At 36.4% G+C, this 15,374-nt stretch overlaps 2 protein-coding genes across 2 annotated transcripts; both read right to left on the reverse strand.

The window, feature by feature from the left end:
- On the reverse strand, positions 1 to 7,987 carry LOC109806914 (uncharacterized). Its single transcript, XM_020369449.3, has 2 exons — positions 5,900 to 7,987; positions 1 to 460 (listed from the first exon to the last, which is right to left on the reverse strand). The coding sequence occupies exons 1-2, from the start codon at positions 7,937 to 7,939 to the stop codon at positions 350 to 352; spliced, it is 2,151 nt and encodes a 716-aa protein (XP_020225038.1). The 5' UTR covers positions 7,940 to 7,987; the 3' UTR covers positions 1 to 349.
- A 2,411-nt stretch (positions 7,988 to 10,398) lies between these two features.
- On the reverse strand, positions 10,399 to 14,089 carry LOC109810734 (ABC transporter G family member 26). Its single transcript, XM_083063964.1, has 9 exons — positions 13,811 to 14,089; positions 13,106 to 13,389; positions 12,822 to 12,977; positions 12,516 to 12,699; positions 12,151 to 12,429; positions 11,790 to 12,074; positions 11,434 to 11,718; positions 11,247 to 11,354; positions 10,399 to 10,901 (listed from the first exon to the last, which is right to left on the reverse strand). The coding sequence occupies exons 1-9, from the start codon at positions 14,015 to 14,017 to the stop codon at positions 10,635 to 10,637; spliced, it is 2,055 nt and encodes a 684-aa protein (XP_082920090.1). The 5' UTR covers positions 14,018 to 14,089; the 3' UTR covers positions 10,399 to 10,634.
- Positions 14,090 to 15,374: the final 1,285 nt, after the last annotated feature.

Genomic DNA, 15,374 nt, shown 5'->3' on the forward strand with positions numbered 1-15,374 from the left:
TTTTATGCCAAACAAACTTGCAAGTGGTTTATTTTATTTCATATCCTCTGCTATAAAGAATAAGAAAAATTCTCTCAGAAGTACAATACAGGACTAAATATACGGCACTATTACACCTATTGAACACTGGTACCAAGTGAAAATATGTGTGACCCCTGAATGGAGGAAGAAGAAGAGGAAAACAAAGTCCTATGTCCTATCGAGTCAATCACAATAAACAAATGACATAGATAAAAAATAGTAATTACAAACAAATGACGTGCCTAGAGACAAGCTCCGCTTAATGCAAAGAACAATGTACTAGAAGATACGACTACAAATATATACAATCATAGACACAAATAGAGGCCTAATCTGCTTTCTGCTTTGCCTTGTCATCAGGTTCACCCAAAACAAATTCAACATATAAATCCTTCAGAGCCATCATGACCGTAGTTATCAGTGGCCCCATAATAGCCCCCTGCAGGACAACAGATTCCTTCAGCAATGCCATGGAATACAAGAGAAGTGCATCTATACAAGTTCACTTATAAACTGAACCACACTTGAGCTACTACTCCAATTCATTGGATCCCACGTGGTCACACACAGAATTTACAAAAGCAGGCAACAATTTCAAATCAATGCATGCTTAACAATCTAAATTTTAGAATATATATAGGTTGGAACTTTCATGTTAATCTAAAAAATGACAATGAGCCTATTTTGATATAAACTTAGAAGTGCTTTTGAGAGTTTCTGTTAATGCAGTAAAACTTTTCATTTAGTTTTTACTGCTATAATTAATTATGGTTGCTTGTATTAGTGGGTAAAGTTCTGCAGTAATTATGTTTGCTTAGTGCAGTAGATAATATCTTGTTAGGTATCTGATTTTAGGCAAATCTACACACTTAATAATAGTGGGAAAATGTGTTTTACTGACAGCATTTATGGGCTCTATGTATGGCTGTCATTTTTTCATATATTTGCCTTATATATGAATGAAAAACAAGCAGAATGGTATGGTTGTTCAGTAAATACGAAATTGCTCTGTTCCCTAACCTTTCCTCTTTTCTGTTTTATGATTTGTATAGTTTTTATGTTTTATGCTTCCGCTGCCCATTGCTTGTCTTAACAGTGGTATCCAGAGCATTGTTCTTATAGGCTGTGGGTCTGAAAAAAATTGAGAGGAGAGATTAAACACTTGTGAGTGAGTGATAAAATGGCTTCGGGGAATAATGGTGTATTTGCTGTTCCTCAATTTTCTGGGGAAAACTATCACATATGGATTGTCAAAATGAGATCATGTTTGAAGTCTTTTGGCTTATGGGAGTATGTAGATCAAGATAAGGAAGTTCCACAATTGAGGGCTAATCCTACCATAGCTCAAATGAAGCAACATAAGGAGGAGACTTTGAAGAAGGAAAAAGCTGTCTCATGTTTACATTCAGCTTTGACAGATGATGTTTTTACAAGCATTATGCATTTGGAAACAGCAAAACAAATATGGGACGAGTTGAACGAAAGGTATGTCGGTGATGAACGGGTGAGATCCATCAAACTATTGACTCTTAAAAGAGAGTTTGAAATGCTGAAAATGAAGGAAAGTGAATCAGTCAAGGAGTACACTTCAAAGCTGTCTCACTTGGTGAACCAAATGAGATTGTATGGAGAGGTGGTCCATGACCACAAGATAGTCGAAAAAATGCTGATCAGTCTACCCGTAAAATTTGAAGCCAAAGTTGCTGCCATTGAAGAGTCATGTGATCTTAAGAAACTAACCATTTCCGAAATGGTCAGTAAATTGCAAGCTCATGAGCAAAGATTCTCTATGAGAATGGATGATGTAACTGAAGGTGCATTTCAAGCAAGACACAAGGGAAAGCAAGCTGGTCAGAAAAATCAAAAGAAGCAAAATTATAAAACAGCTGGTGACCAAAAGGGGAAAACCAAGATGGATGGGAGTAGTGAATCAGCAGAAAACAATCATTTTCCTCCTTGTTCTACATGCAAAAGAAAAAATCACTTGTCGAAAGATTGTTGGTATAAGGGGAAGCCTCAAATCCAATGTAACATTTGGAAGAAGTGGGGACATAGAGAAAGGTACTGCATATCCAGGCAGAACCAATCTCAACCACAACATGCACATCAAGTTAACTTCACCGATCAACAATTCCAAAATGAAGAACACTTGTTTATGGCTACTCAAACAAGTAGTTCAGGTTCAAATGATGTGTGGTATGTTGATAGTGGGTGCACAAACCACATGGCGAGGAACTTAAGTCTCTTTACTTCTTTGGATAGGGCTGTCCAAACCAAAGTTAAGCTTGGAAATGGAGATATCGTACAGGCTAAAGGAAGAGGTACAGTTTCTGTTCACACTAGCAAAGGTCCTAAATTTATTCATGATGTTTTATTTATTCCTGATTTGGATCAGAATTTGCTAAGTGTTGCTCAACTAATGAAAAGAGGATATTCTCTTTCATTTAAAAACAATGGCTGTATCATATTGGATTCAAATGATTCTGAAGTTATTAAGGTGGAAATGTGTGATAATAGCTTTCCAATCAGTTTGAATCAAGTGAATGAATCAACTCTTGTTTCCAAACATGATGATTCTGTTCTATGGCACAAAAGATATGGTCACTTTAATATGGGTGCTTTGAAATTTTTGCAAACTCATGATATGGTGAGAGACATGCCTATGATGGGTATTATTGATGATTTATGTGATGCTTGTCAACTGGGAAAAATGCATAAAAAGTCTTTTTCACCAACAAATGTCACACGAGCAAAGGAAAAATTGGAGCTTATTCACACTGATTTGTGTAGTCCAATGAGTGTTCCTTCTCTTAGCCAAAGCAAATATTTTCTTCTGTTTATTGATGATTTGACAAGAATGACATGGGTGTATTTTTTATCAAGCAAAGCTCAAACTTTTGATGTCTTTAAAAAGTTTAGAGCCATGGTGGAGTTTCAAAGTGGCAGCAAAATTAAAATGTTGAGATCTGACAATGGGAAGGAGTATACATCTAATGAGTTTAATGCATTTTGTGAAGATATGAGCATTGTTCATCAATTGACAGTAAGTTATACTCCTGAACAAAATAGAGTTTCTGAGAGAAAAAAATAGAACAATTATGGAGATGGCAAGATGTTTAATTGCTGAAAAGAAATTGCCAAAATGTTTTTGGGCTGAAGCTGTTTATACAGCCGTCTATCTTTTGAATAGGCTGCCAACAAGAGCTGTTCAAGAGAAAACACCAATTGAAGCTTGGAATGGAGTGAAGCCCACTGGCAAACACCTGAAGATTTTTGGATCTATTTGTTATACTCATGTTGCAGCAGCAGAAAGATCCAAATTAGATGACAAAGCTGAAATGGGGATTTTCTTAGGCTATGCTGCAAACTCCAAAGGTTACCGGGTGTACAATATGAGGTCAAAACAGATTGTGATCAGCAGGGATATTCAAATTGATGAGAATGCATACTGGAATTGGGAAAATAATGAAGTTCAAAGGAGCACAAAAACAGAACAGTTGACAACCAATTTCGACCAGGAGCAAGCTGCAAATGAGAATAAAAATCAGATTGCTGAATCTATTCTCCTGTGCTAAAATCCAAGTTTTTGGCTGAAATTTATGAAAAATGCAATTTTGTTGTGAGTCTTCTTGTTTTGAAGAGGCTTCAATGCATGAAGAATGGAAAGATGCAATGAAGGAGGAGCTGGCCATGATTAACAAAAATGGCACTTGGGAACTTACTTCAAAGCCTAAGGACAAACATGTAATTGGCGTCAAATGGGTTTATAGAACAAAATTAAATCCGGATGGTTCCATCCACAAGCACAAAGCAAGGCTTGTTGTGAAGGGGTATTCTCAAATGGCTGGAGTTGATTATGGTGATACATTTGCGCCGGTTGCTAGGCATGAAACAATTAGATTAATTGTTGCATTAGCGGCTCAATATGGATGGAAAATCTTTCACTTGGATGTTAAATCTGCTTTTTTAAATGGAGTATTGCAAGAAGAAATATATGTTGAACAGCCTGATGGTTTTATTGTTGCAGGTCATGAAGAAAAAGTTTATAGGCTTCATAAAGCCTTGTATGGGCTGAAACAAGCTCCAAGAGCTTGGTACAACAGAATTGATTCTCATTTTCTGCAAAATAATTTCAGGAGGAGCCAAAATGAGCCTACTCTTTATGTGAAAGATTGTGGCAATGGAAAGAAAATTGTGATTTCTCTTTATGTTGATGATTTGTTGATTACAGGTGATGATGTTGATGAAATTGAAGAGTTTAAAAATAGCATGTTGCAGGTTTTTGAAATGACAGATCTTGGAGTGATGAGGTAATTTTTGGGGATGGAAGTGCATCAGATTGATGATGGAATTTTTCTCTCACAGAAAAAGTATGCAAATGACTTGCTGAAAAAATTCAAATTGGAAAATTGTAATCCTGTTTCAACTCCACTTGCTGTCAACGAAAAGCTCTCCAAGGCTGATGGTGATGCAAAGGCAGATGTGACTCAATATAGAAGTTTGGTTGGTAGTCTTCTTTATTTGACTGCAACCAGACCAGATTTGATGTTCTGCAGTAGTTTACTTTCAAGGTTCATGCATTCACCAAGTTTAACACACTTTGGTGTAGGCAAAAGAGTGTTGAGATACTTGAAAGGTACTGCTGACTTTGGCATTTGGTATAGCAAAAGTGATGGAAAGGTTGAAGGTTTTGTTGATAGTGATTGGACTGGATCTATTGATGACTCTAAGAGCACAACATGATATGTTTTTTCACTTGGTAGTGGAGTATTTTCAGGGAATTCTAAGAAGCAAGATGTGGTTGCTCAATCCTCTGCCGAGGCTGAATATGTAGCTGCAGCAACAGCCTCAAATCAAGCTATATGGGTCAGGAAAGTCTTGACAGATTTGAGTCATGTGCAAATGGAACCTACTGTGCTATGGTGTGATAACAAGTCAGCCATTTCAATTACTAAAAATCCAATTCAACATGGAAGAACCAAGCATATCAATGTCAAATTTCATGCTATAAGGGAAGCTGAGAAGAATGGAGATGTTCAGTTGATGTATTGCAGGTCCGAGGAGCAATTGGCAGACATACTCACTAAGGCCCTTCCAAGTGCTAAGTTTAATGAGCTAAGAAGCAAGTTGGGAGTCCTTAAGAAAAGTTTTAAGGAGGAGTGTTAATGCAGTAAAACTTTTCATTTAGTTTTTACTGCTATAATTAATTATGGTTGCTTGTATTAGTGGGTAAAGTTCTGCAGTAATTATGTTTGCTTAGTATAGTAGATAATATCTTGTTAGGTATCTGATTTTAGGCAAATCTACACACTTAATAATGGTGGGAAAATGTGTTTTCTTGACAGCATTTATGGGCTCTATATATGGCTGTCATTTTTTCATGTATTTGCCTTATATATGAATGAAAAACAAGTAGAATGGTATGGTTGTTCAGCAAATATGAAATTGCTCTGTTCCCTAACCTTTCCTCTTCTCTGTTTTATGATTTGTATGGTTTTTATGTTTTATGCTTCCGCTGCCCATTGCTTGTCTTAACAGTTTCTTTACTAGAAATAACTCTTTATTTTTAGTAGAGAAGCTCTTAAAAGTATTTATAACTTGTATCTAAATGGGCTAAATGTGAGAGATTATTTAGTACAAATTGCATATACAAAAAAGTAAATAATCTATGCACTAATGTTTTATTAAATTGTCATTAGTCACAGTTCTTATTTATGGTAAGTTGGATAACTTCTACAAAAAATTATCTTAGAAGTCATACTTACCAAGTTACCATGATTTCTAATTGGTTGATATTGTAAAGAATTTTACTCCCGTGCATAAAAATGAAACTCAAGAAAAATATCAGAGCATCAAAACATGGAGGGTAACAATTTACCTCAAGAGCTGATGGAAACAAAGCCATTCCTCCAATGATGCTCAGTCCAGTAAGACATGCACTGTGTCCAGGCACATCATCCAGAATTTCAGTTGCCCCATAATCCATTAGGAAAAGGTGAGTGACAGACAAGATAATGGCCACTATGTATCTGCCTTCAAGCACTAGCTGTGTTGCTGCGGGAATTGTTGCAAACCAAGATGGAAATATTGGTAGCAAAGGGCTAATGAAAGCAAGGACAGTCGACACATACAAGAAATGTATTTGGTATAGCCTAAACAAAAGCCAAGTCAGGCACCCTTGGAAAAATGCAATCTCAGCAGTGGCCAAAAGGACTCCTGCAATGGCCTTATCCAACACTTCAACACATTTGACCCTAGCCGAGTTTGAAATCGGAACCATGTGCATCACTTGTTCCGTTACCCCACCTGACTCTGATGTTATGAGGTAATACAAAACCCACAAAAACACCATTGTCTGAGACACAAAATTGAAAACCTCAGCAGCACCAGACACTATGGAATTCAAAATGGAGAACACAAACTTCGCACCCCTTCCAAGCACACTTGTACCACTAGCCAAAACACGTTGACCAACATCCATCCCTTTAACCGCAAACCCTTTTGCCCTCATAGCCAAATCCTCCCTAGTGATCAAAAACTCCCTCAAAAGGGTATCAAGTTCTGCACAAATCTCCCTCCACTCCCTATTTCTAACCCTACCCTTCAAACTCGAGAGCCTTTCCATGTATGGTGAGGGCACCTTCACTGAAACCGTTGTAGGCTGAGAAGAGTTATCAGGAGCAGTTATCACAAACTGCTTAATAACCGCCACAAACTCAGTCATATTGTACTGCATTGCCAAGCCATCAATCTGATCAGACACAGTCTCATAAAATTGACCAGTATACTTATCCACCATTCCAGCAACATCATTCTCCTCCATCCACTTCTTGACCCCAATCCTCTCAGCATAAATGTTCTCTTCTACCCTCAATTTGAGGGAAATCATGGCACCTTTCCCTTCACCTCCAATCTCATAGGCAAAGAACATGACCCCACTCAAGAACCCAACAATCATGCCAACAATCAACCCAACAGCCACAAACGTCTTCAACCTTTTCAGTATGAGTTTGGTGAAAAACGCCCCAAATGCACTCCTCCTAGAGGGACGCAAAGTGGAATCCACATTCTTGGGGCTAAACACAAAGCATAATCCTAAAAGTGACAATGACCCAACACTGCCAAGCCTCTCATAAACAACAACAAAGACCCCAAAGGAGAAAAGTAAACGAAGCATGGTGGAAAAGCCTTTAGTTTTGTTTTGATTGCGGGGCTTTGGTTTCCGGAGAAGGATTGCGAAAGAGGCTTGACGAATCTGAACGGTGGTGGCGATGAAAACGGTGAAAAGCGCGAGAGGGAGGGCGAGGAGGGTGTGAGTGAGGCCTAGTTGGAGAGGGTAAGACCAAAAGGAAACGGTGGTTTGGTGAATGAGTCTGAGAGGGATGGAACAGAGAACGGCCCATTGGAGGGGTCTCAGGTATTGTTGGAGGAGTTTGTAGAGAGAGAAGAGGGTCAGGATCACGAAGGCCAGCCCTGCGTGGGCCATGGCTATGCAGAGGGCCAGACGCTCGTCGGAGTGGAGTTTCCGGTCGCTGTTCGCCGGAGCCGTCGTGGGTTGTCTGGCGGATGCGGATCGGAACATGTCGTGCCATGGTGGGGTGGCGGTGCCAGAGTTTGAGTTTGAGTTTGAGTTTGGCTTAGAGTATGGGACAATGTCCATCATGAGACAGACATAACAGAAACTCAAATATGTTAATGTTAATGTTAATGATGTTTGTTGAATTGTTGTGTTGTGTTGTGTCAGGAATGCACGAATGGATAATATTAATAACAGAAAGAGAGGTATCGTTTGATTTGATTTCCAAGTTTGAGGCAAAAAAGTGCACACTGCAGCTTTTGAAACTGACAAGGGAATCATGCACGAAGTAAAAAGATTGAGAAAAGGTAATGGTATTTGGTACTTGGCTTGGTGTTCCATTGCATTCTTCACGTTGCGCCTAAGTCATCCCAATCTTCATCTTTGATCATAACCAAATTATGACTTTTCTTAAGGCATTAATTAAGTAATAGTCATTACCTTTTATTTTATATCTTTAATCCTTCATTACTCTACTCACAAGCAATGTAATTGTACTGGAATCATATTACACATCAGGTACACAGTTTTGAGTTATGCACCGAAAATAAAAATAGTGTATAATGTAATGCTATTGCAAAATGTACCTCCTTTATTTTGTAACAGAATAATTAATATATAAATTTGAATAAATATTATTAAGTGTTTGTATTATGTGATGTTTTTTTAATTATACATGATAATGTACTATGTTAATTTATATAACTTCAAAACTTATACAAAAAAATCTTTTATTAGAAATGAATGATAAAAATTATATTTTAATTTTTTTTAACAAAATGCAATGTTACTAAATATGATATTGTGATTTATCTAGTAAACAAAATAATGAAATTATCTAACATACCTTAACATAATCCATAAAATATTTGAGATTATCTAACATATTTTATAAAATATTTGATATATTTATGAAAGTTATTTTTATAAGGTTATTACACAAGCATATTCTACAATGATGAGATATTGTCCGCTTTGTGCTAAGCTCTCACGGTTTTGTTTTTGGTCATCACCCAAAAGGTCTCTTTCATTGAAGTATGTTTGTATTATATAAGTTGTTATTTATTGTCTTATTTTATCGATATGGGACTTGTTTGTATCCCAACAATCCTCTTTTCAAACAAAGGACCTAGTCTTTCACGCAACGGGATCTGTCTTTCTATATCACATTATATGTTATGGTATGTTATGAGGGGTTATAAGGGTTGTTACCGCATCTAACCAAGCGACTCTGGTTCATATATCACATTATATGTTATGGTATGTTATGAGGGGTTATAAGAGTTGTTACCGTATCTAACCAAGCGGCTCTGATACCAGAGTTGAAATTATTTTATGGTATTTGTCTGAGAGAATATTTTATGAGAGTTATTTTTATAAGGTTATTACACAAGCATACTCCACAATGATGAGATATTGTCCGCTTTAGGCCTAAGAGCATCTCCAATGGAATGAGTTGCTTCATGCATTGAAAAATGAAAAAAGTGGTCCATAATGTGTCATGTCAATATTAAGCAATTCAAATACAAATTTACTCCAATAATAAGAAACTTTAAGAAATTCAACTTTTAGAATTTTTTTCTAATCATTTATGAACCAAATTTAAATTTTTATTAAAAAGGATAATTGCACTATAATGAAAGAAAATAAATTACGAGAAAAAATACACAATAAGTAGATATTAAAAATAAAACAAAGCAATAGTAAATACATAAACATTATACGAAATTAATTTTCATCATTATTTCCAAAACGTTCTAAGTTACGAGAAACCGGGGCTTGAGTTGCTTCATGGGAAGCATGGAGTTGCTCTAAGCCCTCCGGTTTTGCTTTTGGTCATCACCCAAAAGGCATCTCTCATTGAAGTAAGTTGTTATTTCTTATCTTATTTTATTGATATGGGACTTGTTTGTATCTCAACAAAAGTAAAATCTCACAAATGAGGAGGCTGTGAGGTATGAGCATATGAAACTTGCACAGGAAGAAAGTTACCAAATGAAAAACTGTGTTTTAATTAAGGTAATTGGATTATTTCAAATTATTAAAACTAGTGTATGTTTTCAATTTTTTCCCCTTGGCCATACCTTGTGCATGTTTTATTCCTTGGTATTTTTAAAATTCTTTTTATTGTTGACTTATATATCTATAATAAAGATACATTTATTAAGGATTTAAAATTAAAAATGTTATTTTATATTTTAATTAATTATTTAAAATATAATATTTTTATGGAACATCTATTTCTTTATATTGTCCATATAGTCTATTTTTTTCATATAAATAATATTTGTAATTGGATGACACTTTATATTTGTTGGGATACAAATAAGTCTCGCGATAAAATAAAATATGAAATAACAACTTATATAGTACAAACATACTTCAATGATTGAGAGACTTTTGGATGATGACCAAAAATAAAATCGTGAAGGCTAAGGTCTAAAGCGGACAATATCTCATCATTGTAGAGTATGCTTATATTTGTTGGGATACAAATAAGTCTCGCGATAAAATAAGATATGAAATAACAACTTATATAGTACAAACATACTTCAATGATTGAGAGGCTTTTGGATGATGACCAAAAATAAAATCGTGAAGGCTAAGGTCTAAAGCGGACAATATCTCATCATTGTAGAGTATGCTTGTAATAAACTTATAAAAAATGACCCTCATAAAATATCCCTCGAACAAATACCATAAAATAACCTCAACAATATTGTGGGTATATGGTCTATTTTCTTGTATCATTGCATATAATGAAAAAATCAAGTATATTAATTTCAGTTGTAGATACTAGATTGAAGCATTAAAGCGTAAAATACATTACTCAGTTATGAAGTAAATTTCTTTAATATGATTGGTACTTGGTAGAGCTTGAATACAATATTTCTTTTAACTTGCATTGTTTTTGACTTTTTTCCTGCAACTGTTTAATGATCCTGACCAGACGACTAGACACTATTTCTCAAATGATGTTGTTTAGTTAGCAACAGCAGAGAAGAGATGTTGAAGAACAAGTTTCTTCCATCAGAAACTAATTGCAAACGTCAATTCTTCTACGGAGACAGAAATAAGCCAAGACACGGAAGACCAGTGCCATGGCTATGAGAACCCATGCTTCAGTTAAGCCTCCTTTCAAGTTTACAGTGTCAAATGCTGGTGAACTCTGTAGTGTCCTGCACCCTCCTTCGCTTTCACACTCATATGGTTGGTCTCCTGAATACTGCACTTTCAGAAGAAGTCTGAACCCATAGTACACGAACGAACAATACTTCAACCATTGCATCACCTTCGGTACGTGCTGCAACATAATCAAGGATTCTGTGATGGAAGGCTTTTGAATAAAAAACGAGTGCAACTCTTACCAAATCATCATGCTCCATACATGAGCACCACACTTCCAAAACAAACAAGTCAATGTGCTCGGACCTCACTCAAGTACACTAAAGACATTATAAATATCAAAACAGGCAATATCTCAGACATAACGATGACTTTAGCGATACTAGCAGATTTGAGGTCAAAACACAATGGTTTATCAATTTGTGAGAAATTGATAATTAACACTTTAGCAAACTCCTTTTTTAGTTCTGTCCAAGTTCATGTTTTTACTAAAAATGTTGGCAATTCCTTGTGCATAGCATACCTGGACATAGTAGCCACCTGTGAGAAGGAATAGCATCAGTATCAAAGAAGCAACCATTCCTGCTCTTTGAATGCTCATAACTGCAGCTCCAACTAGTTCTCCTGCGCCCTATTAACAGCATTATATATATTAAAGCTTCAAACAAATGATGATCCGTTTACTTATTATCAATTTCAACTTAGCTTACTTGACTTGTTATGGCTATTAACAGCACGGCGAACAAAGTCAGGAAGAAGCATGCAACAGTCCTCTTGAATCCAGCCATGAAGTACAAGATCAGCATGAAAAAAGTAGGGTAGAAAATATGTGCCACCATGTCACACAGAGTGCTGCTTGCATAGTACACACTCAATCTATACATGTCTGCTTTCCTTTCTTTCACCAAGTAGACCTTTTCAAATGGAAAGACATAGACTGCTCCAAAAATACATGAAGATGTCCAGAATATACAGATATAGAACATTAAACCAACCTGCAGCAAAGATAGTGATTCATTCTAATGTCAATGTTAAAGAGATGGTGGATAGACTAGCTGAAAACTACCTGATCTCTGACTTGAGCCTCTGTACTGGTTGAAGATTTCCACCAAAGTAGCCCCAATAAAAGTGCAATGCCAAGTGCTTGAACTAGTCTTAATTTATCAAAATAGTCCTTGCTTCTTGCGCTGAATGTTCTCTTGTAAAGAATAAAGAACTGGTCAAACCAACTCAATGTCCAGTCTTTTTTTACCTGAATGGCTAGCTGAAGATGTTCTGGTGTGTTTGCTGCTCCATGATTCTCTTCTTTTTCTTTTGGTTCCAATGTGTGTTTGTACTTGAGTTGTAGGCACTAGCATAATAAAAGAACAATTATTAAGTGGGAATGAGTAGAACACGCGTATAAGTTTTATAATGCATAATCTTACTTTAATAACAGCTTTTGAAGTGTCAGCAGATTCTTGATCTTTCAAAATTTCTGGCGGAACGCTTATGTTATTCACTTGTCCAGTTGCCAAGTCAAGCAGGAACTCTGCAGGATTCATTGGTATTTCCGGGGTGAACCTCAAGGATGAAAAGTAATGCATTGAGTCCCTAGCCATTCCATAGTAAACGGGATAGCCTTCTGATATCAGAAGAAGTTTGTCAAACATGTGAAAGATTCTGCTGGATGGCTGGTGAATTGTTGTGATTATGGTCCTTCCACCCTGTAGTTCAAGCATATATTCCAAATAGTGGGGTTCTTGACACGGATCATAATATCAAAATGATAGTTAAATATAGTTACCGATACCTTAGCAAGTCCCTGAAGAGTGAGAAGGAGTCTGTTTGCTGAGGTGGAATCAAGGCCTGAAGTTGGTTCATCAAGTAGAATCAGTGAAGGATCAACAAGGATTTCATAGCCTATGCTGGTTCTCTTCCTTTCTCCTCCAGATATGCCTTTGAGATATCCTCCACCTATTTTTGTGTGGCGACATCTATGGTTATACAAAAGATTAAACAGTTTTATTTATTTCTTTCTTTTGGGGGGGAACTTGTAGTTAATTTGAGCATTCAATAATCACATGTAAGGTCAAATGGAGACCTATTCTGAACACACCTTTCAAGGCCTAGATCCTTGACTGTGGTCTCCACTCTTGCATATTTTTGTTGCTTGCTCATATTTGTTGGCAGCCTTAAGAATGCAGAGAAGATTAGTGTTTCCTCTACTGTGAGTTGTGGGAAAAGCACATCCTCTTGTGTCACAAATCCAATCCTATAAGGCAGAATTTTTTTTTAGAAGAAACATAAATGTACAACATTAGGATATATTTGTTTTAAAAGATCAAAGTACATGTCAATGATGTCATGACATGGATGCTAATGTCTTTGAAACTTCCTAACCTCCTCTTGACTGCTGGATTGAATCGAACATCATTGTAAGTTATCTTCCCTTTTACATTGTCAACTAATCTGCCCCCTACAACTCTCAACAAGGTTGTCTTCCCACTACCAGAAGGACCCATCAAAGCAAGAATTTCACCGGGTCCAATGCTTCCTGTGATACCCTTCAAAATTGTCTTGTATCTATCTTCTTCCTCGTGGTGTTGTGTGCCTACTTTTGACATCATTGTTTTCACAGGGTTATTAGCTTGGCTATCTCTCACCCTAAACTCTACATCTTCAAACTGCACATTAATGAGAGTCTTGAGAGCAAATGACAGCAATCATAACTAAACAATTAGGAACAGAACACTGTTGATGATAATATTGTGATTTGTGACTGATATAAATCAACTTTTAATATCAAGTGGCAAATCATCAAGACCCTTGCTTGCATGAAGAACTAAGATTCTGATGAAAACAAAAAAATTTACTCTAATGAAGGTGAAATTATTGTATAGTGCAGAACCACTAGTTTACAGTCAATTTTCACGTGACATATAGTCGAGTTTTATTTAGTCTTTCTTGTAAATTGAAAATCTCGGTTGTGTCACATGAAAATTGGTGGAAACCATATAGGTGGTGGTCCATATCATACAATAATTTATCCTATTGTAGGGGAGAAAATCCGAGTAAAGAAGCAGAATTTAATCATTTCTTTTCTACCTTGAGATAAATGGGGAGAGGGGGATCTTGGTTGAAAGTGGAATCCTCAACTTTTATGTCAATCTCTGAGTACATATTGGGAAGGTATGCCTGAGACATGAACTCCATGCTGTGACCAAAGCCATTGCTCCCTGCAATCTGCATGGAGCCGAGAGATGGGGGTGACATTGACATGTCCTCAATCTCATCTTCTCTTTCATTCTCCATGGTCTTGGATGCTAATGAGAACTTGGTTGAAGCAAAGTAGTCTAATAATATAGTTTAGATATCGTGAGTCAACTGCATCAGACCAAGAGCTTGCCTATATATTGAGGCAGAATTTTGGTTGGTGGGCCACATACTTTTCATGGCAAGTCCATGGTCCATGAAAGTCAAGAATGTTGTTCTCACATATTCTTTCAATTCAACCATTATGATTTGTCATAATAACATGACAAGATCATGAATAAATTGGCTTGGTAAGTAACTGAACGTTTATGAAATACACTTCTGCATGTCTTCAATAGATTGATGAGACTCGTGTCATTTAAAAAAAAAAAAAAAACTCATTTACAATTAAGAAATGTCAGAAACTATGTGAATAATATTGAACAGTCATGTCCGTAATGGAAAAGCCATTTCGTTGATTCATTTTTCCTTTTAAAGTGTTTGGTGCTTAGAAAACCATCTAAATTTTGCCATGTATACTTTTAATCACAGAGCACGGATTTGTATATCTATTTTGACGTCTTTTAGTGCTGTCGATGGTCATCCGGGATCACAGGTATAATTTGTATATTCCTTCTTGTTTACAGTTCAATTTTTTGTTTTTCGTTTATGCTCATTGTTCAATGTTTGGTAATTTTTTTTAATCATGAAATTGTTAGGGTTATCTTTTGTAATCATGTTTGAAATGATATATTTATATTAAGAGGAGAGTTATATTTTTGTTTGTTTTTGTATCTGTCTGAAGGGCACACTAGTAATCTTCTCGTATTTGGTGGGTCGAACGAGAGTTCCGATCGAATATTCTGGTGAGGGGGGAGGTACCTGCAAAAGGCACTCCGACGCTCAAGTCAGGACAAAGCACAAGTATCGATAGTAATTAATGAACATTGACGTTACCTCGTGACATGAGCTATTTATACCGACATTTATGGGTCCGGATTCCCATGGGCCCTGCAACAGGATTACCGGATTAGGTAATACGTCTCTAATCGGCTTATTGGTATGATTAACTCTTAATCCCTAATTAGGGGGAGTCCTTAACTCTTCATTAGTGGAGATCTGGATCTATGGATCATGTGGTGGCTAATCGGCCACCTGGTTCGGCCACTCGGGTGCCGATTGGGTGTCGGCTATCAGGTGGCCGAGTGACAGAGCCAGGTGGCCGAATAACCCTGCTAGTACAGTTTTTATCTATATATTTCATGTATTTGTATACACAACTTTGCATTAATAAAAATATTGTTTACTTAGAGGTTAAACTTTCACGATTTTACTTTTATATATAAGTTAATTTTTTGTAATCATTGTTTTGTCCTCTAGGATCATATAAATGATTATTATTTTTTATACCAATAAT

This window comes from Cajanus cajan, chromosome 9 (genome assembly GCF_000230855.2).
Source record: "Cajanus cajan strain Asha chromosome 9, NIPB_CcT2T_4, whole genome shotgun sequence".
NCBI classification, from domain to species: Eukaryota; Viridiplantae; Streptophyta; class Magnoliopsida; order Fabales; family Fabaceae; genus Cajanus; species Cajanus cajan.